General features: G+C 40.2%; 2 protein-coding genes across 7 annotated transcripts in view; one reads left to right on the forward strand and one right to left on the reverse strand.

Moving 5' to 3' along the window:
• The window catches only part of ACADL (acyl-CoA dehydrogenase long chain), a 711,748-nt gene that overhangs the window by 459,079 nt on the left and 226,197 nt on the right, over positions 1–26,472 (reverse strand). The gene's annotated exons all lie outside the window — the stretch shown is intronic.
• The window catches only part of UNC80 (unc-80 homolog, NALCN channel complex subunit), a 200,524-nt gene that overhangs the window by 143,964 nt on the left and 30,088 nt on the right, over positions 1–26,472 (forward strand). For all 6 annotated transcript variants that reach the window (XM_066346738.1, XM_066346740.1, XM_066346741.1 and 3 more), the window contains 13 exons: positions 2,976–3,159; positions 5,235–5,329; positions 5,953–6,042; positions 6,724–6,825; positions 8,693–8,873; positions 9,919–10,187; positions 11,603–11,737; positions 13,250–13,388; positions 14,208–14,304; positions 16,746–16,916; positions 21,080–21,172; positions 22,504–22,539; positions 22,875–23,093. In XM_066346738.1, coding sequence (XP_066202835.1) covers positions 2,976–3,159; positions 5,235–5,329; positions 5,953–6,042; positions 6,724–6,825; positions 8,693–8,873; positions 9,919–10,187; positions 11,603–11,737; positions 13,250–13,388; positions 14,208–14,304; positions 16,746–16,916; positions 21,080–21,172; positions 22,504–22,539; positions 22,875–23,093 — 1,811 coding nt within the window. The remainder of the gene's footprint in view (positions 1–2,975; positions 3,160–5,234; positions 5,330–5,952; positions 6,043–6,723; positions 6,826–8,692; positions 8,874–9,918; positions 10,188–11,602; positions 11,738–13,249; positions 13,389–14,207; positions 14,305–16,745; positions 16,917–21,079; positions 21,173–22,503; positions 22,540–22,874; positions 23,094–26,472) is intronic.

The following is a 26,472-nucleotide window of genomic DNA, read 5'->3' on the forward strand; positions in this document are numbered from 1 at the left end:
GTGAATTGGAGTGAGTTAAGTATCCTAATCAGCTAAATTCACCACTATGCATATGGGGAACCTTTTCCTGGCACAGTCCCTGACATGTCATAGGTACTCAGTACATGTCAGTTTCCTCTCTATCTTCCTTTGGCATTATACAACTTTCTTATGTTAGTTCCTAATTTGGGTTTGAGAAAGCTTACATGTAATTTTTAGTCAATTTTCCCTTTTCTTATCTCATCGTTAAAAGCACACATCTATACTCAACACACACACACACACACACACACACACGTTGCCCTGTGAATATGCTCTTGTATGACAACTATCTATGCTTTAAGCCATCCTGAACCCTCCAGAATTTACCAGTTTTTTTGTATTCTCCTTGTACCCTAGATGATTATGCAGTTTGGAGATGGTTGACATGACACTTGTTCTCTGAAACTGCAGCTTAATTCAGGCAGACAGATGGTGAAATAAATTTCTTTGCTGAGCGAAAATTTTTTCTCTCCCTCACTATTATCGGTCTGCTAGCGGATTGGGGAAAAGAAGACTTATTCTGGTGCATCTGTAGCAGAATGATAAATTTAACTTACACTACAACTTGGGCATGCAGAGGAAATTTATAATTTCTTTCTTTTCTCTATGATTGATTTGGTTTTCCTCCTGAGTACCCACCTGCTGGTTGACAAGGGAAATAATATAAATCATGTTGAATCTGGTTTTAAGTTCAGATTGATAAAAGTATATAAATAGTACCTTTGGATAGTATTCAGTCTCTCTTGGCTAAAAATACATTCTAGGAATTCCCTTCCCTTCCAACCGCTTTCATCTTTAAACACTATGTGAAGCTGGGAAAGTAAAAAGATCCTTGTTCACCGTCTCTTGTCCAACATTTGCTCTGGCTCCTCCCTTCATGAGACTGCTCTTCAGCTGACTGGTTGCTCAATGCTCTGCTGGTGGAAGTCAAAGGCCATGGCTGCTGTGACTTGGGATCCTTCTGCTCCCAGTGGTGCTTTTTGGGAGACTCAACCTCACCTCAGCTCCTGTTGGTCCTGCAGACACCTCTGAGTTCGGGTAGTGAGTGTCATATGGCTCCAGCTAGAATGCCCTGCACTAGTGACACCAACCTATGCCAGTTCTATCTAAAAAGCTCTCCAGCCAGGCTTTCTGCTACTTCTTGATCCTGTCTACATCTCACAAAAGCCAAAGGTAGATTGTCAAAGCCAGATATCAAGGCCTCCCTCAGTTTAAGTATAAGTTGCATTCAAGGTAGTATGGAAAGTCTCTGAGGTGAACTCATATCAAAGATCCAAATGGAGACTGGAAACAGCAGCCACTTCAGTGCACCTGCCTGGCCCCCAGCTCACTGGATAGGGGATGCTTCCTGGGACCACTGCTGCCCTCCATCGTTTAGCCTTGGGATAGGAAAATGGACATTTCATCTTCTGTCTGCCACACTCTGCTGTCAACTCCAAATAAACCCGAATGGGAGATTTAAGTCCTTCCCAGCTGGTCATTCATAAGCAAATGGAAGAAAGGGCTGCCAATACTTTGGCTTTGCTATATAATCGTGTTTTGCATGAACATAAATTTCTGTTTTTGCATTTCTGTCTAAACCCTAATCTTCCCCCCAGGCCCAAGCACATGGATGTTTTGGGTGAACTATAGAAAGGATCTTGTACTCAGAATAGCAAAACAGTGGAAGGCAGGTCATTTTTAAACCAGTACCCTTACCATGCATATTTTTCTAACACCTATTGTAGGTGTGTGTGGTGGGGACATAGGAAACACTAGCCTAGCTCTTTCAGACTTTGTTAGGGACATTTAAACCCACTGCTTAACCTGACTCAAAGTGCTTTAACCTGAGGTATGAGCACATCTGGGGATATGGGAAGACTTTTAAAGGAGTTTGTTGCCAAGAAAGTTTTAAGGGAATAAATCTCTAACTCCTCAACTTACAAATATATACTAACACTTTTTGAACATGCCTGCCATCTCAGTTGTCACTCCCTTCTTGTACACAGAGGGACCCTCCCTGACTGTCATAGACATCACCAGGCTGCCCTGGCAAGCCCACTGGACAGAAAGAGTCTGATGCACTGTGTTCGTTCTAAGGAAACCTCATTTCTGATTGGTCGGGGCACTTTGAATCCATAGAACTTCCCGCCTTTGCCTGTCTTTTATCGGTTTCTACCGTGGTTGAGCTCTGGCCCTCATTAGGGTATTCAGATTAGGATCATGACACTGATTCTTTCAATGTAACTGGAAAGTTTTAAAGAATTAACAAGTTTGTTAAGAAACAATGGATAAAAGCCACTGGAGACAGTATGAGGGAGGGGAGCTTTTACATTTTTTTTCTGATTATTTTTGTGCATTATTGAATGAAGTAGTTAAAGCTTATTTCATCAAATTAGATAAAAAGCACATACCAAATCAGTCAATCTTCTTATTTCAATGTATAGAATATATATTCTATTCCTATTAACAAAAATAAACTTCTAATGAGACATTTTAAATGTCAAGCTTAAAACTGTACAAAAGGACACATAGTGTTTCAAAGTTACTGAGAGGATACAAACAAAGACCTTCAAGGTCACCGACTTACCCAAGCAGAGTGTGCATAGATTCAGGCCGTTAGACCTAATCAAGCAGCCAAGAGGGTTTGGGCAAACATCATATAGAGATTATTTTTAGGTCGTCTAAGTATCTGAGCTACCAAGTGACTTGAGTCCTGGAAAAATGATCTCCTATTTTTCTCTTAAGAAGTCACCATTGTTAGTGATACATAAAAATGTGCAGCAATCTGCTGTGGTCAGTTTTCCAGTTGCAGCCTCTCTTGCTTACTGTCACTGAAAGTGCCGGAGAAGCATGTGAACAGAGAACATGGCGGTACAAAGACATATTTACTCGAGAAAAGAAAAACCAAGGGAAAGAGAATGTGCACTCAGAATCGTTATGGCATTGTGAATTCTTCCTGTTCTGCCCTGCAGGTGGGATTAATCATGTACTTTGTCCGGACCCCCTGTGAGTGGGGCATGGATGCCATTTCCGCCACTCTGACTTTCCTGTGGGAGGTGGTCGGCTACGTGGAGGGCCTCTTCTTCAAGGACCTGAAGCAGACCATGAAGAAGGAGCAGTGCGAGGTGAAGCTTCTAGTGACCGCGTCAATGCCAGGTAACCTCTACTGCTTTTGGACGACATAACTTTTTGTTAAGAGTATCAGTAACCATTTTACGTACTTTTTTTTTTATTTTAATTTTCGATTACAGCTGACATTTAATAATATGTTTTGTCAGTTTCAGGTGTACGACATAGTGGTTAGACAAGCTTCTCCTTTGCAAAAGCAATTTCTAATATTCCTAGTACCCACCTGACACTGCATATAGTAATTACAATATTATTGACTCTGTTCCCTATGCAAAATGTTGTGTCCCGGTGACTACTTTGTAACTGTCAATGTGTACTTCCTAGTCCCTTCACCTTTTCCCCCAGCCCCTAACCCCCTTCCCTCTGGCAGCCCTCAGTCTCTCTCTGTGTCTGTGAGTCTGTGCCTATCTTGTTTGTTCGCTTATTTTGTTCTAAATAACCCTTTTGAAAACCAAGCATTGTTTTCATTCATGAGAAAATTTTCAGAGTTCTGACCCTGGTGTTGAGTGCTTCAAAGAATTTTTGTTTAAAACAATCTGAAGAAATACAATGGACCCTTTAAGAGTCAGCAATTGCCAGATGAAAAAAGAGACATTAGAACTGAGATCCCAGCGAGCCAGTCCTTGAGGGGCTGCCAAGGTTACCGATTTATTTAAGTCCATCACAGCGGGCCAGCCGAACTGAAAGCCTTTTGAATGAATTTTTGGCACTGCAAGGAGAATCATATTGTTTGCATGGCACGGACTCCAGTCCTTTGTAAACTCAGTGAGAGATGGCTTTATGAAAAATTGGAAAAGGGAAAAGCAGGAAGAAAGAGAATTACAAAAGAACGTGAAGTGCGATGTAAACCGCAGATACAGTTTCTTTTCACTTTGGATAGTTTGTCTTTGTTTAAGATTAGAATTTTGCCAAGCCTTTATCTTTGTGCAGTGAATGGGAAAATATGAGAGGATGCATGTATTGAAGTAAAGAGAAGATAAAATTATATAGAAGGACACAGATTCTGGCTGCAAAGAGGCCCGTGTTAAAATCATAGAACTGCCATTCATTGTCTATATAGCTAGTTTTAGCTATGAAAAAGTTCATAATTTTTCAAGTTTTCTTTCCTCGTGGGTAAAAATAGGGATATAACCATACTTCGCAATCCTGAGAAATAGATGAGTTTATTATGTAAAATACTCACTGTTGTACCTGACTCATGGTAAGGATTCAATAAATGGTAGTTTTGTATCAAAGATTTGTAATTAGTAAATGAAGTAGAGTAAACATTATCTCACTGGCTAAGTAGAATACATACAAATGTACGTTTAAACTGTATTTCTGGTACTTGTTTTGGTTTGGCTAATATCTATGTTTACATCTCTTCAACCTTTATTGCCTGATCATCTTATTTAAAACACAGGGTATGTTCTTTGTTGCAATGTTTAAGGCTTGAAGTCTGACTCTTCCATTAGATCAGCAGTTTTCAACTGATGTGCTGCAAGAATTTTTAAAACATGTAAAATATCTATTTCGTCAGGGGCACTGACTTCCTTTCCCTTAGGTTGTCAAATAAAAAAATGACAACAACCAACACAATAGTAGCTGTCAGTGTGAATGAATCAAAATTACACCTTTTTTTTTGTCAGATTGGCAAAAAAATATATTTTTGGATGTGCCACAGAATTTCAATAATTAGTTTATGTGTGCCATAAGATGAAAACGGTTGAAAATCACTGTGCTAAATAACTGTGTTATTTTGAATCAGTTACTTATAAGTTCTTACTTATAAAAATAAATGCTATTTCCTCATTTGTAAGATGAAATAATAATACCCATATTATTGAGTTGCTGTGAAATTTAAATATGATTTTGCACATACAGCACATATAAAATATTGAGAACTCCATAAATAGTAGCTGTCATTATTTAACAAATGAATATATTTAAAATCTGTATTTAACTATTTATATAAAGGAGTTAAGTTAATATACTACAATTCACATTAAGCACTAATAGTAATAATCATAATAAAAATATTTGCTTATTGATAATATTTTGTGTTTTAAATATATTTTTTCCTATAGTAGAAGTCAGTTCATTATGATGTTTGCCTTCTATAGGTACCAAGACCTTGGTGGTTCATGGACAGAATGAGTGTGATATCCCAACCCAGTTACCAGTTCATGAAGACACTCAATTTGAAGCCCTGTTAAAGGTAGGGATGACCTTGAAAGAAGCGATTTAATGACACAATGCAGTAGCAGCATGGCATTCTGGTATGCTCTCCTGACTGCTGTGGAAATGCTGGAAACCTTGCTGGCATCACACATGCTGGTCTGGAGGTGCCCTGGGTTTGCCCACTGGGCACGGGGGCAAACACTATCTGTCAGCTGATGATCTATAGACATATTTGGAGCATCTAGTTGAACAATATACAGTCTTGACTTGTCACTGGCAGGAATTACTAGAGAAGCAGAAAACATATAACTGAGAATATATCAAGTCAAGTAAGTCAAGAAAGTATTTTTAATGGTTATGGCATTGATTCCCCTCAAAAGAAATGTAGCATTTACTAGTCCTTATTATATCATTCTCTGAATAACTGCATATCCAAATTCAGTATGTATCTGTATGTGTATGTACATGTATATATACATACATACACACATATATGCATAATGTATAAGAACTGTGTAAGTTATATAAACACGTACACATATATATAAATTCTTTTTAAGAAGTTACCTTATTTTCATGATATTTGTATTTTTAAGCTTACTTTCTAGCACATAATATGTTCTCAATAAACATTTATTAATATTTATTATTATTGTTTAGGAATGTTTGGAGTTTTTTAATATCCCAGAATCCCAGTCAACACATTATTTTCTCATGGATAAACGCTGGAACCTTATCCACTATAATAAGGTGAGACTGTGAAGTAATGATACTCATCTTGGGTGGTGTCAGAACTTGTCATGCCTTTTTTTAAGGCAGCATGCATTCAGGGAGGCATTATTGTTTAGAGATTAGGAATATGGCCACTACCACTTAGGTCATACAACCTTACTGTCTATGTAGCAGTGTAATAGTTACTTACCTTTGTAGCCTTCAGTTTCCTGTCCGCAGAATGAAGGAGGTGATGAGAATATCTACTGTAGAGTTGTGATAAGTAAAGGAGATAAGCCACATAAAGGTGACTCGTTATTATTAAATCTAGATGATGAAAAACTAAGCTGTCCATATAATAAGTACAAGTGTCTATTTGGAATTTTAATGTTTTCCTGATTCCCTTTTCTGTGATGTTAAGCATAATCGGGGTGACTTGATCTAATGAGCAAAAGGGGACCTTAGGAAGACCACTGACATCACTTTACAGTGAATTGCCTTCGGCTCCTTTGCTCCCTTGGGTTTGGAAAGGGTAATTTGAAGCTTTCCTGAAGAGGGGTTTTACCTTCCTTGGAGTTTTATAGAATTGGGGAATGAAAGTAGTAAGAATCAAAACCATTGAGAAATATATAACTGTTGTTTTTCTGACCTAAAAAGGAAATGAGATTAAAAGTTTAATCATCTGAACTCTTTTCTTGTCTCTGTGTAATCCCATCACAGACCTACGTTCGGGACATTTATCCTTTCCGGAGGTCAGTGTCTCCCCAGCTGAACCTGGTACATATGCATCCAGAGAAAGGACAGGAGCTCATTCAGAAACAGGTACCTGACCACTTCAGTTTTAGTCTGTGGTTTTGTCCTGTCATTGGGATGATGATCGGTAAATGTGTTGCCAACCCTGAGATTCTGTGATTCTGTTTGATCCTCTGTAGAGAGAATGCACGGATGGGTCTTTGATCAATAAATAGGTCCCCCAAATAATTTTTTAAGTTTTATAAATTGGATTGTAATGCAAAAGTATTAAGGAAAACTCACCTGGATTAATGCTATGTGTGATGAATCATTGCATACAAACAATGAAAATCTTCTAATTTATCTACCTACTTGTTTTTAAGCATGAATTTTCATTCCATATTTTTGTAAAACAGGGTTGGAAGTACACATAATGTAGCTATTAGAAGGTTGTCCCAGAGGTTTATGCTAGCTGGAAAATAAATAACTAAAAGGGATCGGTGAGGTATGTCTGAAAAAGGCACTGAACTAAGGTCCAGAAATTTGGACTCAGGCCCAGCTCTGTCACGGACCAGTGATCTGACCTTGGGCATGTTACTAACTTCTCTTCTAAAGGAGGAGACATAATCAAGCAGTTGAACTTAGATTTAAGATTGAAGAGCAGAATAATGTTCACATGTTTCATCACAAACCAGACTTTGAGCTTAAAGAAATTCACTATTTTGCATGCAAAATATAGGTGTAGTATGCAATTCTAAGAACACAATCTTAATATGATTTATGCATTACATTTGTTTATATTTTATTCATATCAAATTGTAATTGATTTACACTTCTTTTTAAAAAAAATGTCTAAACAAAAATTTTGGGAAACTTTATAATTTCAGTGTTTCTCCACATAGCAAGACTGCTAATTTGGCTTCAGATTATCCAAAATACTTTTATGAGATGAATAGGTATGGCATAGAATCAGACCACTTAAACAATTAATAATATAATTACTATTAACGATATAACATTACATTTAAAAGAAAGAAAATACTGAATGTGTTACGAGGACAAAACTGTAAGATCTTACATTTAAACAATTTCTAAAACAATGCTCCCCAAATTATTCCAGCCCATGATTTTGGCAGCAAAACAACTAAAGTCATCATGAATAATGGCACTTCACTAGTGTGTTTTTTATCCATGCTTAAGAACACGTTCTGAAAGAATAGCATAAAATGGGGCTCTGGCTCTGTGTGCACTCCGCGTTGGACCTTAAGACGTCTTTCTAAGTTCTTCACGGAGATAATACCCAAAGCCATGACTCGGCTCTGACGTTTTCTCAACAGCAGCTCGCTGCTCATGAACTTTCCAGTCATATCCCCAGTCCACTGAACAGCAGCAGAACAAGGAGTAGGGACTAAGAGGCCCATGTTCGTGCCATCTAAATTCAGAAGCATTAACCTAGGGTCCCATTAGCTTTTGTCTCAAGATAATTTTTTTCTGGATCCCATATTGGTCATTTTTAAAGAGGCAAACCCAGAACTGACCGGAAACAGATGAAGGCATCAATGGAGATGGTAGGAGCCATTGGAACGGACTATTTGGCTCCTGTTGGAGAAGGTCTTCCATATTATGATATCCAGACAAATGGCTTCTATTTGGTTGAGCTATTCCTGACAATGCTTGCCTTGTGTTCCTCCAGTGTGCAAAGTCTATAAGAACCATTCTTTTCTGTGGAGCAGACAGATGCAGGAAGTGAGGGTCAATTAAATATTGTTTGCTCTTTCTGTGTGGTAAAGGAAAAAAAAATGTTCTCCCTCATTTTACCCTCACCCCCGCCCCTGCCATGCCTTGATTTTATCAGCCTGGTTTGCCAGTAAAAATTTTACTCTGATTTCTTCACTCTTTGTCATTTCGGAGTTGCAAGTTCTATTTTTCCCCTGCTCCTGCTTGCGTTCGCGGCTAGGTCTTCACCAGGAAGCTGGAGGAAGTCGGGCGGGTTTTGTTTCTCATCTCCCTGACCCAGAAGATCCCCATCGCCCACAAGCAGTCCCACGTCTCCATGCTCCAGGAAGACCTTCTCCGCCTGCCCTCATTCCCGCGAAGTGCTATTGACGCCGAGTTCTCACTCTTCAGTGACCCTCAAGGTATCAAGTCAAAAAAGTCTCTGGGGCTTCTCCCGCCCTTGTTTTGTCCTTGGCTGGGAAGCATCTTCATCAGCAGACAGTGGTGTAGGCCCGCGGTTCCCACCCTGACTGTACATGAGAGTCGCCTGGAGGATAAAATACAGGTTGCTTGGGCCCCACCCTTCACCCCCAAGTTTCTGGTTCAGTGGCTCTAAAATTGGACCCAGGAACCTGCATGTCTAATTAGAGTTCCCAATTAATGATAATGCTGCTGTTCCAGAGACCAAACTTTGAGAGCACTGCTCTAAGCCAATTGCAAGCAGTCTGCAGGAAATCGTATGATGTTAGGTTGACTCGATGAAGAATCAGGATTTATAAGAAGCTCAAGAGGAAGCAAAAGTATTCTTTAGTGACAGCGATCAGGACAGTGGTTGCCTTTGGGCGGGGGGAAATGAATGCCCCAGAAAGGGACATGCAAGGACTTTCTGAAGTGAGGAAGTGAGCTTATGTATTGACTGGGGAGGTGGGTGCACAAGCGTGTATTTTTGTCAAAACTCATTCAACCCTATATAAGATCTGTGCAGTTTACTTTTTCTAAATTATACCTGAATTGAGAAAGAAACAGAGTCACTTAGAAACCTCGCTCTGTTAGTCAATTATTAATTTGGGACAATGTACTTAAATGAGACAATGTCTTCAAGTGGAAGCCCAGAGCAACAGTGGAAAGAGCTCTAGTCTGACCAGGAGTTAAAGGATCAAGCAGCAGTGCCATCCCTGCCATTCCTCCCTGAATAATCTCTCTCAAAGACACAGCGTGTTCAGCCGCATCCCGCTGCAATTGTCTCCTCTGAGTCAAAGAGGTGACCCTGAAAGTCCTTTGAGAACTGAGACATGCTGTACCAATGCCAGCAATGCTGTGCTGGGAAGCATTGCAGCAGTGGATTGTCACTTCCCAGAGCTGGCACAAATGGAGAACAGCGGTGCCCTTGGGTTTGATTGCCCTCCCATGCTGACTGGATTGGCGTGGGGCTGCTAACTCTGTGTCTGCCGTTTTGTGTTCTCACAGCTGGAAAGGAGCTGTTTGGCCTCGACACTCTTCAGAAAAGCTTGTGGATCCAGCTCCTAGAGGAAATGTTCCTGGGCATGCCGAGCGAGTTTCCCTGGGGCGATGAAATCATGCTTTTCCTCAACGTGTTCAATGGGGCCCTGATCCTCCACCCAGAGGACAGCGCCCTGCTCAGGCAGTACGCGGCCACCGTCATCAACAGCGCTGTGCACTTCAACCACCTCTTCTCCCTCAGCGGCTACCAGTGGATTCTGCCCACCATGCTGCAGGTGCCGGCTCTCCTCTCCTCACCTGAAAATTCTCCTAAGTACTGTTTGTCTAGCAGGTCTACAAGATATATATGGAAATCTTTAAATGACGGTCATCATCTTTTGTGACAGCAGAAAGCACCCAATGAAATCCCCCTAAACGTGTCCAAGAGGTCACAATATTCCAATGTATGCTGCGATCCCCCAGACCTGGAATATGCCTTCCCATTTCTTTTAAGCCAGTGATTCTCAAAGTATGGTCTCAGGCCAAGCAGGGTCAGCGTCACCTGGGAATCTGTTAGAAATACACATTCTTGGGCCCCATGCCAGACCAACTGAATCAGAAACTCTGGAGTCAGCGCCCAGTCATGTGTTTTAACAAGACAGCCAGGTGGTTCTGATGCCCTTAGAATGTTTGAGAGTCATTATTCCAATGGATGGCAAGTGTTCAGCTGGTATTTCTCCAGGAGAGTCTCTGACTTCTGTCTGAATAGAAATTCTCCTTGCCATTACTTTTGGTATGAAGAGATTGAAAGAGGTGGATTTAGCAGAAACAGTTTCTGTTCACTTGTATCTAAAGTGTATCTGGCCACATTTAAGAGTACTGAAGAAAGTTCAGATAAGGCCGGGGGCTCATTCTAGTTCTCAATTTTTACGGAAGTTTTAAAAAAAGTTATGAAAGTATTACATGCTCGTGCAAAGTGGAGTTCACTCAACCTCCAGGGACAAGAAATGTACTTTTATTATCACCTATTTCTGTCCTACTTTTAAGTAGTTGGAATTTCCTCTATATTTATAAGCTTTTTACTGATTGCTAAAATAATAACTGCTCATTATAAAATTAAGAAGATAAAGAAAAGTTTTAAAAAGAAAATAAAGATCACTTATAATCCTCCCTCCTACGTGACCATTGTTTATATGTCTTGAAAATCCTGGCACTCTTTCCTGCCTTTTTTACAAAACAAAAGGTGAATCATACCATATATTCCAGTTTGTTACCTACTTTTTTCATATAACACTACGAATACTATGGGCATCTCTTTTCAGGAAGCTACTTTAGCACTATAGCATTTTAAAAAATAGCTGCTTAGTAGTCTGTTGTATGCAAGTGCCATAATTCACTGAACTAACTCCAATTTATGAATAATTTAAGTTGCTTCAAATTTTCCACCATTAGAAGCAAACTTGCAGCAGGCATTCTTGTATATGTATGTATCTTTGTACATTTTCCCAATTCTTTTTTTGAGATAAATTCCTTCTCACAAACTTCCTGGGGGGAAGTGTATTTATATACTTTTTAGGCTTTCTGAGTATGTTACCGAATTTCTCTGAAGAAAGGTAACACTATTTTACCTCCCCTCTGCCAGTTGATGAAAATTCCTCCATGTTTCCCACGGCTATGAGGCATGTTCTGAAAATGTGGCATCTTTCCATAGGTGTACTCCGACTATGAAAGCAATCCCCAGTTGCGACAAGCCATCGAGTTTGCCTGCCACCAGTTCTACATTCTCCACCGGAAGCCCTTTGTGCTCCAGCTGTTCGCCAGTGTGGCCCCTCTGCTGGAGTTTCCTGTGAGTAAACTCTGTGGAAATGAAAAAGACTTGAGCAGATGAAGAAGACAAAGGCTCTTTATTCACGGCTTGTTATAGTGAGGGCATCAGCCACAAACACTTGTGTTTGGGCAGAGACTGAAAGGCAGACAAAAGAGTGAGTTGAGAAAGCTTCATAGGGTGAAAAGGGAAGGCTTTGGTAAAGTCCTGACTGGAGGCGGTTGGCCTGGGAAAGCTGTAAGTGGGCTGACTAGAAATGGGACATCTTATGTGATTGGTTAGAGGTGCATCTTGGCTTTCTATGATTGGTCCTAAATTGAAAGTGGGGACAAAGATTAGGGAAGCTGTCAATTATTAATCAAGCCCTGGCTGTTTCAGGGCCTATGGTTATGGAGTTATAATTTGGTTTCCACTAGAACGAGATGTCCAACAAGCCTCATGTACTGCTTGCAGGCTGACTTCCTGAGCTGGTTTCTGTGGACAGTGGTTTTGGGTTGGTTTCCTGGGCAGGTTACTCCAGGTGTGGATCAGAGTTCTATTTGTGTATATGGCCTGGACATTGTGCATTTGTATAATCAGTCTCTTGGGTCTTTTTTGTCAACCCATGGGATATGAATGCTATAAATCATTTCTCTTTCAACAAGAAAACCATTTTTGTTCAGACTTCTTTTCAACCCCCATCTCAGCCCCTAGGATGTAAATAGAACAACTCTTCAGTGTTTTATACTCAGTTAATGAAAGTATAGAAAACATAAAAGATCAAAAAAAAGAGTTCCTGATTCCTTTTCCTTTTTATCATTCTTTAACATCCCCTTCATTTTTATTTTTCTTTAGAACATTTATCCCATATCACATGCCATACCTGTATTCTTTCATTAATATGTATCTCTACCACACCCCACAATAGAATTTAAGCTCCATTTAAGCAAGATCTTTGTCTGTTTAATGTCTTTTTTAGTTGTTTTGTGTATATGCTTTTTTTACCTGTAATTTCAGCACACAGAATAGTACTTAGCACCGAGTAGGAATTTAATAGAGAATTGTTATTTCAATAAATAAATCAGAGCCATTTAAAATAGATTTAAGATACTAAGTATCTCCATTTTGGAGATATATCATCAAATAGGATTTCTAAAATTCCCAGAGCTGTTAAGTAAGTATCTGTTACCCCAAAGGTATTTGAACTATTTAATTTTCCCATTATAAAATTTGTCTTTGCAAATGCTGAACCCTACGATTGAAGACCAGAGGAGCCACGGGCATGAAGTCTTCTGGCAGCTGCCATATTGCTATATTTTTATGCGTTTTCACAAATATCCCTTTTGGACCAGATTAGCATTTAATAGATATCATAAAAGTCAGATGTTCCACTCCAGAATCACACAGCATTGTTGGGTGCAGAATTATGTACACTGAATATCAGATCAATGTAATCATTATCGGCGGTGGTGTTTGTGAAATTTGAATTCCTGATCAAACCATATTAGAACTGAGGTGGAAATCAATAAGCTAAAGTTGCCTTTCTTTCTACAGGATGCTGCCAATAATGGGCCCAGCAAAGGTGTGTCCGCTCAGTGCCTGTTTGACTTGCTGCAGTCCCTGGAGGGAGAGACCACTGACATATTAGACATCCTAGAGTTGGTCAAAGCTGAGAAGCCACTTAAGTCATTAGGTAGAAGCAAAATTTGTCTTGATGTGTTTTTTTTTTCTTTGTAACTGTTCTTTAAAAAATAACTCTATATTGAATGTTTTGAACTAAATCAAAACAGCAAAAATAGATGGAACAGTGGTGTAAATTGAATGAGTACATCTTGCCATCTCTTGTTTTTCTTAAATTTCTTATAAATCCTAAAGAGTAAGGGCATCCCCGCCCTGTCTGGATAGTTTGCTTAGTTAGAGAGTTGTCCTGGTACACAAAGGTTGTGGATTTGATCCCCGGTCAGGGCACATACAAGAACAAACTGATGTTTCTCTCTCTCTCTTACTCCCTTCCCCTCTTTCTAAAATCAATCAATAATTTTTTTTTTTAAGTAAGGACTTCTCTGCCATTGAAATTGTATGAAAATGATGTAAAGTAAACTACTGTTTTAGCACTGTGGTCTTCAGAAAATTGGGTTTTCTTGGGAAATTCTAAGTGAATAACCCACCAAAATGCTCTTTTTTTTTAATCGTGAGTTGTTAGAGATCATATCTGACATTAGGCCATCCAAATGGTATCTTCTAGGAGGTGAGATTTTTAAAAAATATCCCTCCCAAAAAAGCACTTTTATGTTTTATTTTATTATTTAAAAGTTAAAAAAAAAAAACAGAGAAAGAGAGAATTTTCAGGCTCTTTAGATGAAGAAAATAATACTGTTTACAATTTAGGAATAAAATCTGATGAAAATATGGCTGCACAATCTAATTGGGGGAAAATGTTAAGAGCAGTAAGTTCCTCTCTATCCCTGGCAGAATCCTCTTGATTGTGTGCCTGCATGTTCTGTCCCTTCAGATTTCTGCTATGGAAACGAAGACCTGACGTTCTCTATAAGTGAGGCCATTAAGCTCTGTGTTACGGTGGTGGCATACGCTCCGGAGTCGTTCCGAAGGTAACCGCAGCCCTTTATTCTGTGTCTTGTGTTAGGTAAATATAACAAGGGAAATAAAATTGAATGGATACGAGGGTGGTGGTTGCTAACATTAGCCTGTAACTTTCTGGCAAGTAAGTTTTCAGAACTAAATTTGGGAAACTTGTCATAGCCGAGGTTCCGGAAAATGCAGTAAATCTTCATTAATTTGAAATCCCCTAATTTAGAATTTGTGCAGCAGCTAAGATGTTTAGTCTTGTTTAGAGAATATCTTCACATGTATTACAAATTAATGGTAAAGAAAATTTTTGACTAGACATATAATCTATAGTATTTAAGGAAACTCCTTCCAAGAAGCAATAAAAAATGTCACACAAAGAGCAAGAATATAAATCTTGCCTGTTATTTTGCTAAGTGTGAGAAATTTAAAGGACTCACGTAGAGCATGTCACCCCAATTCCAGGATGTTGACGCTGGTCTGAGTTATCAACTGATACACAAAATGAAAAACAGTTTCATCTCTCTATTAAAATAGGTCTTCTAAAGGCAAAGACGAATGAACCACAGATAACCTCCTTTTATGTAGTATACCTCCTTGAAAACGCTAGAACTGCATTTCTTTAAAATGTTCCAAGGCCCTGGCCGGTTGGCTCAGTGGTAGAGCATCGGCCTGGCGTGCAGGAGTCTCGGGTTCGATTCCCAGCCAGGGCACACAGGAGAAGCGCCCATCTGCTTCTCCACCCCTCCCCCTCTCCTTCCTCTCTGTCTCTCTCTTCCCCTCCCGCAGCCAAGGCTCCATTGGAGCAAAGATGGCCTGGGCACTGAGGATGGCTCCGTGGCCTCTGTTTCAGGTGCTAGAATGGCTCTGGTTGCAACAGAGCTATGCCCCAGAGAGGCAGAGCATCGCCCCCTGGTGGGCATGCCGGGTGGATCCCGGTTGGGTGCATGCGGGAGTCAGTCTGACTGCCTCCCCATTTCTAACTTCGGAAAAATACAATATATATATATATATTCCAAGATTCTGGTTTAACAAACCCTTTGGCTTCCCTAAGTATATCAACATTAAGCATTTTCTCTTTCTCACCTCCTCAATCTATATTGATCTTTTCATGTAATACCTATCAAAGCACCAGATTGTATGCTACCATATTGTTGGTATGTCTGTATATAGTACTTTCCAGTGTCCAACATGGTGCTTAATTCTATAAAAGATATAATAATAAACATTTATGAAATGAATGAGTCAAACAACAGCCAATTGTTTCAGTTTTTCTATTTCTCTTCCTTGTAATTCCTTCCTTTGTGGTCAGAAAATAGTATGAAAAAATTGAGAATTAGCTATAAACATCATACATCTTTTGCCTCTACTTTCTCTTACTTTTGAGAAAAGTATGGTCTGATAAATTGTTTAAGAGCATTAATCCTCTGTAAAGACTGCCGTATCTAAGTGGCTTACCATATTCTGATATCAATTCAAGGAACTAAGACTACAAACTCATATCCCACAAAGAACAAGAATATAAATCTTGTCTATCATCCCATCCCAAGTTACTGGTCCTGATCTAACCAGGGTCACCTCAATTGGTCAAACTTCTCAGATCAGTCAATGATCTTATGTTCTTGGGGTGAGTTGTGACTCCAACTAGGTTTGGAGTGAAAGGGAATATGACCAGTGATTCAATAAAAGAGGCCAAAGAGGCCTTGGCTGGTTGGCTCAGTGGTAGAGCGTCGGCCTGGCGTGCAGGAGTCCCAGGTTCAATTATTGGCCAGAGCACATAGGAGAAGCGCCCATCTGCTTCTCCACCCCTCCCCCTTTCCTTCCTCTCTGTCTCTCTCTTCCCCTCCCACAGCCAAGGCTCCATTGGAGCAAAGTTGGCCCAGGCTCTGGGGATAGCTCTGTGGCCCCTGCCTCAGGCGCTAGAATGGCTCTGGTCGCAACAGAGCAATGCCCCAGATGGGCAGAGCATTGCCCTCTGGTGAATGTGCTGGTGGATCCCGGTCGGGCGCATGTGGGAGTCTGTCTGACTGCCTCCCTGTTTCCAACTTCAGAAAAATACACACACACACACACACAAAAAGAGGCCAAAGAACCAGCACCTGTCCATTCAAACTAGTAGAGTTCCAAGCTTAACCCAAAACATCTATAGACCAGGTAATCTATGGAACGTTGGGTAGAAAAATAAAACTGACCTGAAACTATAATATTGTACCCTACTTGGGATATAAAAATTGTTTGGGGCTTACAGATTTACAGTTTACTTCAGGTTCTTAATTTTTCCTGCCTGGTCATAGTCTCCTGATGATCAATTTCTCATTCTCTCATATCCCATTTTAAATCTACTTTTGCTTATCAGTTAGTATAGAAAAATGTTTGTCTTTTCATTTCTCCATGCTCTTAAATATGGCACAACCAACAAAAGTATAATGCAAAATGTGGCTTGGTTTTCCTTCTGTTGACATAGTCTTCAAATGCTGATGGTCTTGGAGGCGTTAGTCCCGTGTTACCTACAGAAGCTAAAGAGGCAGACGTCCCAGGTGGAGACAGTGCCTGCTGCCCGAGAGGAGATCGCTGCCACAGCTGCTCTGGCGACATCCCTCCAGGCCCTTCTGTACAGTGTGGAGGTCCTCACCAGGTAATGTCATTGGCAGAAATGTCCTCAGGCTTAAACTATATATACTATATTTACCAAAAAGATGAAGAAAAAATATATAATGGCTAAAAACTCCTAAAACCAGTCTTTATTGACAGACACCAGCCCAAACTCAGTCCTTGATAGCTTAAAACTACAAACAATCCCTAAATTGTTTGAATAAATAGTGCTAAGTACTATATATTATTAATTATTGTAACATGATTGCTAAACACACATTTGCATAGTTTGCTAAGCCTCTATGACAGTTTTAATCCAATGCTAAACAAACCTTTGTAAAAGATCTGACTTAGTAAATATGAAAATATGTTCAACATTTTTATTGGCTCTCATTAAAATGTCTGCAATTCCAACTAAATATGCTTTTATTATTTTACTGTTTGTGATGAGTTTTTTTATTATTATTTCAAAAACTACATCAAAAATAATAATCTGCAAAATTTTATTCTAATGCCGTAAGTAACAGATTTTCTGTGGGAAAAGATTCGGTAGTGCTGAGAGGGGGCGCTGAGATTTGGGACCGGAAGGGTAAATCATCTCCAGAGTTCAGCCCTAGACGAAGTTCTCAGAAGTTAGTCCTATCACAGGATTCTAGGGTACAGAAGTGGAAGGCATTGAGGCTGGATTTGGAAGTGTGGCAGGGAGAGCAGAGGGCAGTGATAAAAGACTGAGTGAGAGCAGTGGGGAAGGTGGACGCAAGACACTCTCTAAATGCTTGTCATTCCTTCTGCATTCTCACCCAGAATTAGATGGAAGGAGGTTTTCTTCATCAGAGTGGAGATGGGGCAGCCTCCTTCCTGGGTTGATGCTTTTGCTTCTCCATCTCATTTGGCCACACCCTTAACCTAAAGTTCTGTCTATGATTTACCCTCACAAAGGCACTAACTTCCCAGCCCCGTCTTGCTCTGTTCATGACAGAACTAGCTGAAATTCCTTGGTCCCAAGGGGACTTTCTTCAGATGCACCAGCCAGTGAGTGAGGGAGTGAGATTGTGATTCATTATCAGTATATATTTAGTTTCTCATCATGACCTACATTGGCAGTCTAGGCAAGCTATAGGTAGCCTAAGAGCTTTTGGTGACTGTCACTGCTGAAGTGCTCATATGTATGTATGAACACTGCAGAGATGGGCCGCAGTAGAGCAGACAGCCATGGCAGATTGCCAATTCCAATGGGAAATAGTCGGTCCTAAGGTTTGATGATGGTTTCAGAAGAGGAACAAGAACATCTAAGGAAGAAATATCAGACTGACACTCTTCTTTTTGCACCCATCTGGCTATATCACTAGCCCCTTCCTTCAAATAGAGGCGAGAAAAGCAGTCAATTTTCCCCAATCGCCACTTTAGTTATTTCTACTTACATTATGCAATATTGGTGCTGTTCGCCTTTCTATTCTCTTTGATAAGGATAAGTTAATTAACTTATTAACTTACCCAAAATTAATATGAACTTACCCAAAATTCCATGATGAAGTATGGATAGAACTCTGACATCTAAAATTCTATGAGTTTAAATATTCTGATGCATTTAATATTCTGGGGGAGTAAAAAATTAAGTTCATTGTTTGCTTATAATTATTCACAATAAAACTGGCTTTTTCTGTTTTTACAAAAAGAAGATAAGAAGAACCCCATTCCACTTCCACACTCCTCATTTCTTTACTTATGAAAAAATGAACAGTTACATATGTGGTAATACACAAATAAGTATATTACAGTTGTGTTAGTATTAGCTTTCTATTGTGTAATGCACAAACTTAGAGACTTAAGACAAAACACATTTATTGTCCACATTTCTGTAGGTCAAAAGTCAGGACAAGCCCGGCTGTTCTCTCTGCTTGGGCTCTCATTTAAAGGTTCTGGGGGGAAAAGTCCACTTCCAAGCTCGTTCAGATCTCTGGCAAAAACCAGCACCATGCAGCTATAGGACTGAGGTCCCTTTCCCTGTCTGACTGCCAACCAGGGGCCACTCTCTGCTTTTAGAAGTCCCTGCATTCCTTCCCATCTGGCTCCTCTTTCTTATAGCCAGCACTGGCACCATGACTCGTAATGCTTCGAATCTTTCTGCCAGAGAAAACTCTACTTTTTGCGGGCTTGTGTAGTAAAATTAGGCTTCTGCAAATAAACTCCTTTTTGCCCTATAACATAACATAATCAGTGGAGTAACACCCAGTGTGAAGGTCTTGGGGCCATCTTTAAATTCTGCCTATCACAACAAAGGCACAGGAAGAGAAGGTCTAGTGTGATTGTTAAGAGCTTACTCACTTTCTGAACACACCCAGCATACAGAAAATGAGCAGTGGATCAGCATGCCTTAAAGAATTCATACAGTGGATAGAGTGTTGGACTAGGATCCAGAGGACCCAGGCTTGAGCGCAGGATCATCCAGTTTGAGTGCGGACTCACCAGCTTGAGCGTGGGATCATAGACATGACCTCATGGTTGCTGGCTTGAGCCCAAAGGCCACTGGCTTGTAACTCAAGGTGGCGGGTCTGAGCTCAAGGTCGCTGGCTTGAGCAAGGGGTCACTCATTCTGCTGTAGCCCCCAGGTCAAGACACACATGAGAAAGCATTCAATGAACAACTAAGGTGCCACAACAAAGAATTGATGCTTCTCATCTCTCTCTTTCTGTCTGTCTGTTCCTATCTGTCCCTCTCTCTGTCTTTCTCTCTATCTCTGTCACACACACACAGAAAAGGGTTCATACAAGCAACTGTTCAAAAAGTTGCATCATCCTTTCCATGCCTCATTTGCTGATAGAGACACAAACTTTATCTAATACTTGTGAAACCTATAGATATAAAATTAGAAGATTTAAATCTATTTCTGCGTGTCTAAATTACTGACTTATAATAAAAACTAATTTACTCCCTTCTCTGAGTAGTCTTAGGTATATGATTTTGTTTAAAAAGATTCTTTTTTATATAAATAAATTTTTATTAATTTTAATAGGATGACATCAATAAATCAGGGTACATATATTCAAAGCAAACATGTCCAGGTTATCTTGTCATTCAATTCTGTTGCATACCCATCACCCAAAGTCAGATTGTCCTCCGTCACCTTCTATCTAGTTTCCTTTGTGCCTCTCCCCCTCCCCCTCTCTCTCCTTCCCTCCCCCCGACCCCCATAACTACCACACTCTTGTCCATGTCTCTTAGTCTCATTTTTATGTCCCACCAATGTGTGGAATCCTGCAGTTCTTGTTTTTTTCTGATTTACTTATTTCATTCCATATAATGTTATCAAGATCCCACCATTTTGTTGTAAGTGATCTGATGTCATAATTTCTTATGGCTGAATAGTATACCATGGCGTATATGTGCCACATCTTCTTTATCCAGTCTTCTATTTTTTTACAGTGATTAAAGCCTTTAAGCAAACTCTTGGCTAATACAACAAGAATCCATAAAAGAGTAGTGTCCTTAACAAGTTCACCAAGTCCAAGTTGGCCCCAACACCATGCCAAATCCCTGAAAAATGCAACCCAACCCCAGTTCAGGCTGTTAGGAGCTGTCCCAAGGAGCAGGAGTCCAGGAAAAGTCCACATCCAGGAAAAGTCCGCATGGCACTGGAATTGTTGTCACAATTCTATACTTTGCAGCTCACGTCCAAGTCCCAATGACTGCTGCTTCTAGCTGGTAATGATTCAAGTAGACTTGAAAAGCCATCTGCAGCATAAAAAGATTCTTTCATTCTTTGGTAGTTTCTCACAAAAATGCAGTAGTTGATTATGCTGTTGGTGGCTGAACTGGTATGTACAATATTACCTTTTACTTATTATTTGGAATGGTTAACTTCCTGGTACCTGTAGAATTAAAAAATGTACTCTTAGCTTTCAATTAAAATAGACTTAGAAGTCTGATTTCATAAATGTCTATTTTGCGGTGTCATCTTTTATTACTCAGAACCACATGGAAGAACTTAAATCTTGGTGAGGTTATGGCCCCTAGAGAATTAATTTCCCCTTTAAAGTGTCTTTCAGAACAAAGGCAGAAAAACAGTGTGACAGAAAAGCCCAAAGCTATATAGCTTGTCTTTTTAAGATTATAACTTAAAACTTATGGGAGCTTCAATAACTTAAGGACTTAATAAATGTTTCCACTTCTGTTGTTGTTTTGTGGTGGTCACTGTCATTGCTGCAGGCCCATGACAGCCCCACAGATGAGCAGGTGTGACCAAGGCCATAAAGGGACCACCACAGCGAATCACACCATGTCGTCTGGCGTGAACACCAGGTAATTCACTGGCTTTGTTCTTCTATGGTCTCTCAATTTCATACAACTTAGATCTTCACTGTGGGGCATAAAAGGGATCTTAAAAATAGTCAATATTAAGTGTGAAATCCAAAGGAAAAAAAAAGATGAGAGTTTAAAGTTCAAGAAAATATCAAGCCTTCATGTGAAACTGTCAAAGAGAAATCCAAGCCCGGTTCATAAGCTGACATTTGTGTCAGTTGATGTGCATGAACATGCAAGATGTTCTCTGCCTCCTGGGTGGTCTTTGAACTACTCCAGTGTTGTTTCATTTGCCTCGGAGAAAAAGGCAAATAAAACAATAATAATCAGGAGGTGGTTCTTCATCCCCAGGGCAGTTATGCAGAGTCAACTTTCTTTCATCTGGACAGATTTTTCCACAGATATTTTATCCAGACTGACTTAATGTCCTTCAGTGATGTTTCCACAGTCATTAACAATCTTTCTTGTTTTGTTGTAACCCACACACTAGTTAATACTTTACCTGCTTCATTCTGCCTCTAGTTTAACACACACACCATACACACACAATTTAATTAGCTCCTTTCTCTAAGGAAAAATTAAAATAGGGCAAACCCAAAATCAGTTGGAGAGAAAATTCTTTTTTCTTAGTACGGAATAGTTAGTAGACAGCTCTTAAGAAGAAATTAATTTTCCCGTTTCTCTGAAGCACATTGTAAAGTCGATTCCCTGCTCATCATATATATTTATTTATATTCAAAATAAAACAAATTCCAAACCCAATTGTAAGTCACCTGATGTGATGGTGAATTCATGCCTCAATTTCTTGTGTTCAGAAAGGAAGTAGTTATAGGTTAAGTGGTATTTGGGAGCTAGGCTCAACTACTGGATGAAAGGGAGATGGAAAAAGAAGGGATGACGTCTTATTATCAGTCTGCCATGAAGCAATATATGTCCGCTACTGAAAGAAATCTGCCATGTTTCTTCCTCTGATCACCCAAAACAAAGCACGTGGTGTTAAAACTATAACTTAGATTCACGTTACTTTCAAATCTTTTTAAATTCCCTTACTGGCTACTTTTCATGACTTTGTGGTTTTATAGTATCTGTCTTTCTACAAATTGTATGGCAATGCAACAACTTTCAGAGCAGCTGTAACTGCAGCATGAATGGTAGCCGAATGAAAGATAAAGATTTTATATAAATAGTTTAGGATTCATATGTGTGTGTTTGTGAATTTATCAGAATGTGTGGCTTCTAGGACTTTTCATAAGAAGAAGTCCCTAAGAAGCCCCCGCACAGGGCCTCTGTTCTTGCCCTGTAGTAATGCAGACTGTTTTTTCTGACTCCAGGTACCAGGAACAAGGTGCCAAACTGCACTTCATCAGGTACAGAAGACAACTTTCATTTCATACTAATTGTGACATCTTGTGAGCTAGGTGATGGGTTCATTAGATTTTATTTAACACATGACACACTATTTCTGGGCAAATCCTCAGGAACTGGCTCAAGCAAAGACACTACAGTTTGGGATGGCGATCTCTTCTAGGATGATACACTCTCCTTATCCTTCGGATGAGTGTCTCCTAGGCCCTGCCCTGATTCATTAACTTTCACACAATACAAGGAATCCCAGCTTTTTCTTCAGTGTGATACCCTCCTTTCAGAGTTGCCATACATACACCTTTTCTGGCCCCCAGTTCACTTTTTTTTAATTCCCCAGAGAAAACCTTCACTTGCTGGAGGAAGGGCAAGGCCTTCCCAGAGAAGAACTGGATGAACGAATTGCTCGGGAGGAATTCAGAAGACCCCGGGAGTCCCTGCTGAACATCTGCACAGAATTCTACAAGCACTGCGGGCCCAGGCTGAAGATCTTGCAGAACCTGGCTGGGGAGCCGCGAGTCACTGCCCTGGAGTTGCTGGATGTGAAGTCCCACATGAGGTACGTTCCTGCTCATCCTGCCCGGAGTGCGGATGCAACTCTGGCAGTATGTCTGGGTTGGGGAAGGGGATGCAAGCCCCAGGATAAGAACTAGGTATACTCAGAATGATTTGCTTCCAGTGGCTTGGATGCATATCATGCAGCGCCTGCTGGGAATATGTACGTTAAGTTCATCTAAAGGGACTCAGGATGGACTGGATGGGGGGAGGGTATATATTTTTATTTATATATATATTTTTTAAGCAAGAGAGACACACACAGGGGCAGAGGGACAGACAGAAAGGAAGAGAGATGAGAAGCATCAACTCATAGTTGCAGCACCTTAGTTGTTCATTGATTGCTTCCTATACATGCCTTGCCGGATGGGAGGGACCTCTACCTAAGTCAGTGACCCTATGCTCAAGCCAGTGACCTTGGGCTCAAGCCAGCGACATTAAGGCTCAAGCCGGCGACCATGGGGTCATATCTGTGATCCCACGCTCAAGCCAGATGAGCCCGTGATCAGGCCGGATGACCCCAGACTCAAGCTGCTGACCTCAGAGTTTTGAACCTGTGTCCTCAGCATCCCAGTCCACATTCTATCCACTGCGCCACCTCCTGATCAGACAAGGGTGTTGCCCTTAAAGATGGAAAAATAGTCCATATAATTGCTCCTCAATACAAGAGCATGAAAGGGAAATGTCATCACCTGAATTATTACAAAAGTTGCCTGCTTCTTTACTGTGCAGGTTGTAATTTTTCCCAAGAATTAAATGTTTTCTCTCTATTATTTTGCATGAAACATGCACTACCACTTCCTACCCCTACACCACCACCTGAGGATTCAGTAATAAGCCCTGCAGGGAAGTGAGCATAATTTTTTCCATTATAACATCATGAGTTTGTTTGCATAAGCACAGAAGTAGTGTTAATCTTAATTTATATTTTAATATTTACTCCGAGCCACACTTTGCTTGGGTCCGAGATCCCCTTCACATAAATTGTGCACCTTGGTAAACATTCTGAACTGGATGAGGCCAGTCTCATCACTTCCAAATTTTAACTCCTCATATACCCGGGAGAGGACCAAGAGTGTGTCCTGCACGCTCATATTTCACTCTTCCTGTGGAGATGTCTTCTCAGTTGTTACTCAGCACATGGGTTGTGTATTTTCAGATTCCTAAAAGGAATATGATTCAAAAAGATTATCTATTCAGATGTTGTAAAGGATCATAAAAATTCCTGGGAAAGGAAAATTTCACAGGTAACAAAATATTCACCAGGAAAGTTTTGGACATCTGTAAAGCTAAAGCTAGAGTGAGGCGCTAGCCATTTAGCAATAACATCGCAGTGAGGCAAACACACCAACTTCTGGATTATTGACTCTTTTTTTTTTTCTTATGATTATCCCTGGCAAATTTAGAAAGTACTGAGTGAGGGAATATGAGCAATGTGTGGAGAACACAGGCTCTTTCTCCTCCGTCTGATTTCACACTGCCGAGTTGCTGTCACACACCCGGAGCTCTGGAGCTTCATACTGTCCACACCCCCCACTGTGCACTAATGGGGAAGAGCTTACTTCACACTGAGAATTTCAGCTCTTAGCTGGGAAGGGGGAGGAAGGTCTGAGTGTTAAGTTCTTGTTGCCATAGCAGCTCAGTGCTCCATTCAACCCATCCCCCTTCCTTTCCCACTTACCATGGCTATCGGATCTAAGTAATTTTGTCAACAGAGCGTCACCACATTCCCAGAATCAGAGAATGTCTACTACCAACAACAGTTTTGTGGGAGAAAGGGGAAAAGACCCCTAGAAGTTAGATGAAGAGGGGGGAGAGGGGAGGGAGAGAGAGAATCATGATCATGGGTTAGTAACTGTCCTATATCTTGACCATCTATATCTACACGTCTTAAGGCATTTGGAGGGAGGGGAAAGGGTGAGTCAGAGAGGCCTGGAGCTCCCTCTAGAGTCCAGACCCTATTAAAGGTTAAATGAGCTGTAGTTGAAATGATTTAGCTTGGTGCCTGGTACCAAGTTTATAGATAGTCCAGTAGATAGTAATACTAATGCTGGACACTGGGGATATAAAATAATGTCCTGATCCTCAACATGATTATGGTCTAATACAAGAAGCACACATAACAAAACAACTTTAATGCAGTGTTGCAGGTAATGTATATCACATGTGCATTTATGTATTTATCAATTTGCAAAGTACTTAAGGCAACTTAGAAAATTACACGATACAAAGGGATAGAATATAAAAATTAGAGTCAGAAAAATTATCAGGTCAATAAGTATGTTCATGGTAAGTTTAGCACATGAAATCTATATGACTTGATTGTATTATATGCTCATCATGAATCACAAATTTGACTTTGAGCTTCTGAGTTATCAAAGCGATGAGGGGGTAAATTATCAATTTTAAAATCACGGTGTCCATAGGATAAAAATACAAAGAACAAGAAATGTTTCCTGGTTGGTGTTTGTTAAAAGGAAAGAGTAGTGTGATAAGCAACGTCCTCAACAACAACAACTCATAGTAGATAAAGTGCCAATTTCACTTGACTGGATGCCCGTATGCACTGAAAGCTGCCATAATGTCATAATACAGTTCAGCAAGAGAATCTCTGGAGAGCCAGGATGTCTCATCCAAGAGCACAGTTATTTCATGGCCTGGGTCTGGGGGAGGAGAGGCAAAATTTTTACTGCCAGGTAATAGACTAAATGTCCTCTATTCATACAATTTCTCACAACAAACTTTTGATAAAAATGGACCTGCCATTCTTTCTAGCCAGAGATATTCTATACGGCTGAGTAGGGGCAGATCTATATGCTTTGACCCTATACCAATCAAAGGATATAATTAAGATTTTCGCTTATAAATTATGTGCACATGTTGTTATATGTAGAAATCAGAGCTAAATATATGTTTTAGAACTGTGGGCACATAGGTCATAAGAATGAACAATATCACTCAAGGAGAGAGGGTTGAGAAAAAAAAAGTGTAATGAGATGATATAAAGATACAGAGCATATTTGCAAGAAGTATTTGATTCGAGCACAAGAGCCAAGGAGCAGTGTTGAGGTAATATGTACTCTTGTGTTTGCAAAATACATGGTTATTTGACTACAAGGCTCTCCAGAAAAACAGGCTTGATTAGATAGAGTCTCTGCCCCCCCCCCCCCCCCCCGAGGGAACCCAGAGCTGTCAAACAGCAGGGCAGCAGGAGGGTCAGATCTGTACATATTCTCTCTCCTCCCCTCCCCACCTCGCTCCCACTCTCCTCTCTCCTTTCTCTCTCCCACTCAGTGGAAAGGTCCCTCTTTTTCTTATTGGGAAAGGATGATAGGAATGTTTATCATCAAGAAATTACACAATAATAGAGCAAAGACAGTGTG

The sequence above is a fragment of the Saccopteryx leptura genome, chromosome 7 (genome assembly GCF_036850995.1).
Source record: "Saccopteryx leptura isolate mSacLep1 chromosome 7, mSacLep1_pri_phased_curated, whole genome shotgun sequence".
Lineage (NCBI taxonomy): Eukaryota > Metazoa > Chordata > Mammalia > Chiroptera > Emballonuridae > Saccopteryx > Saccopteryx leptura.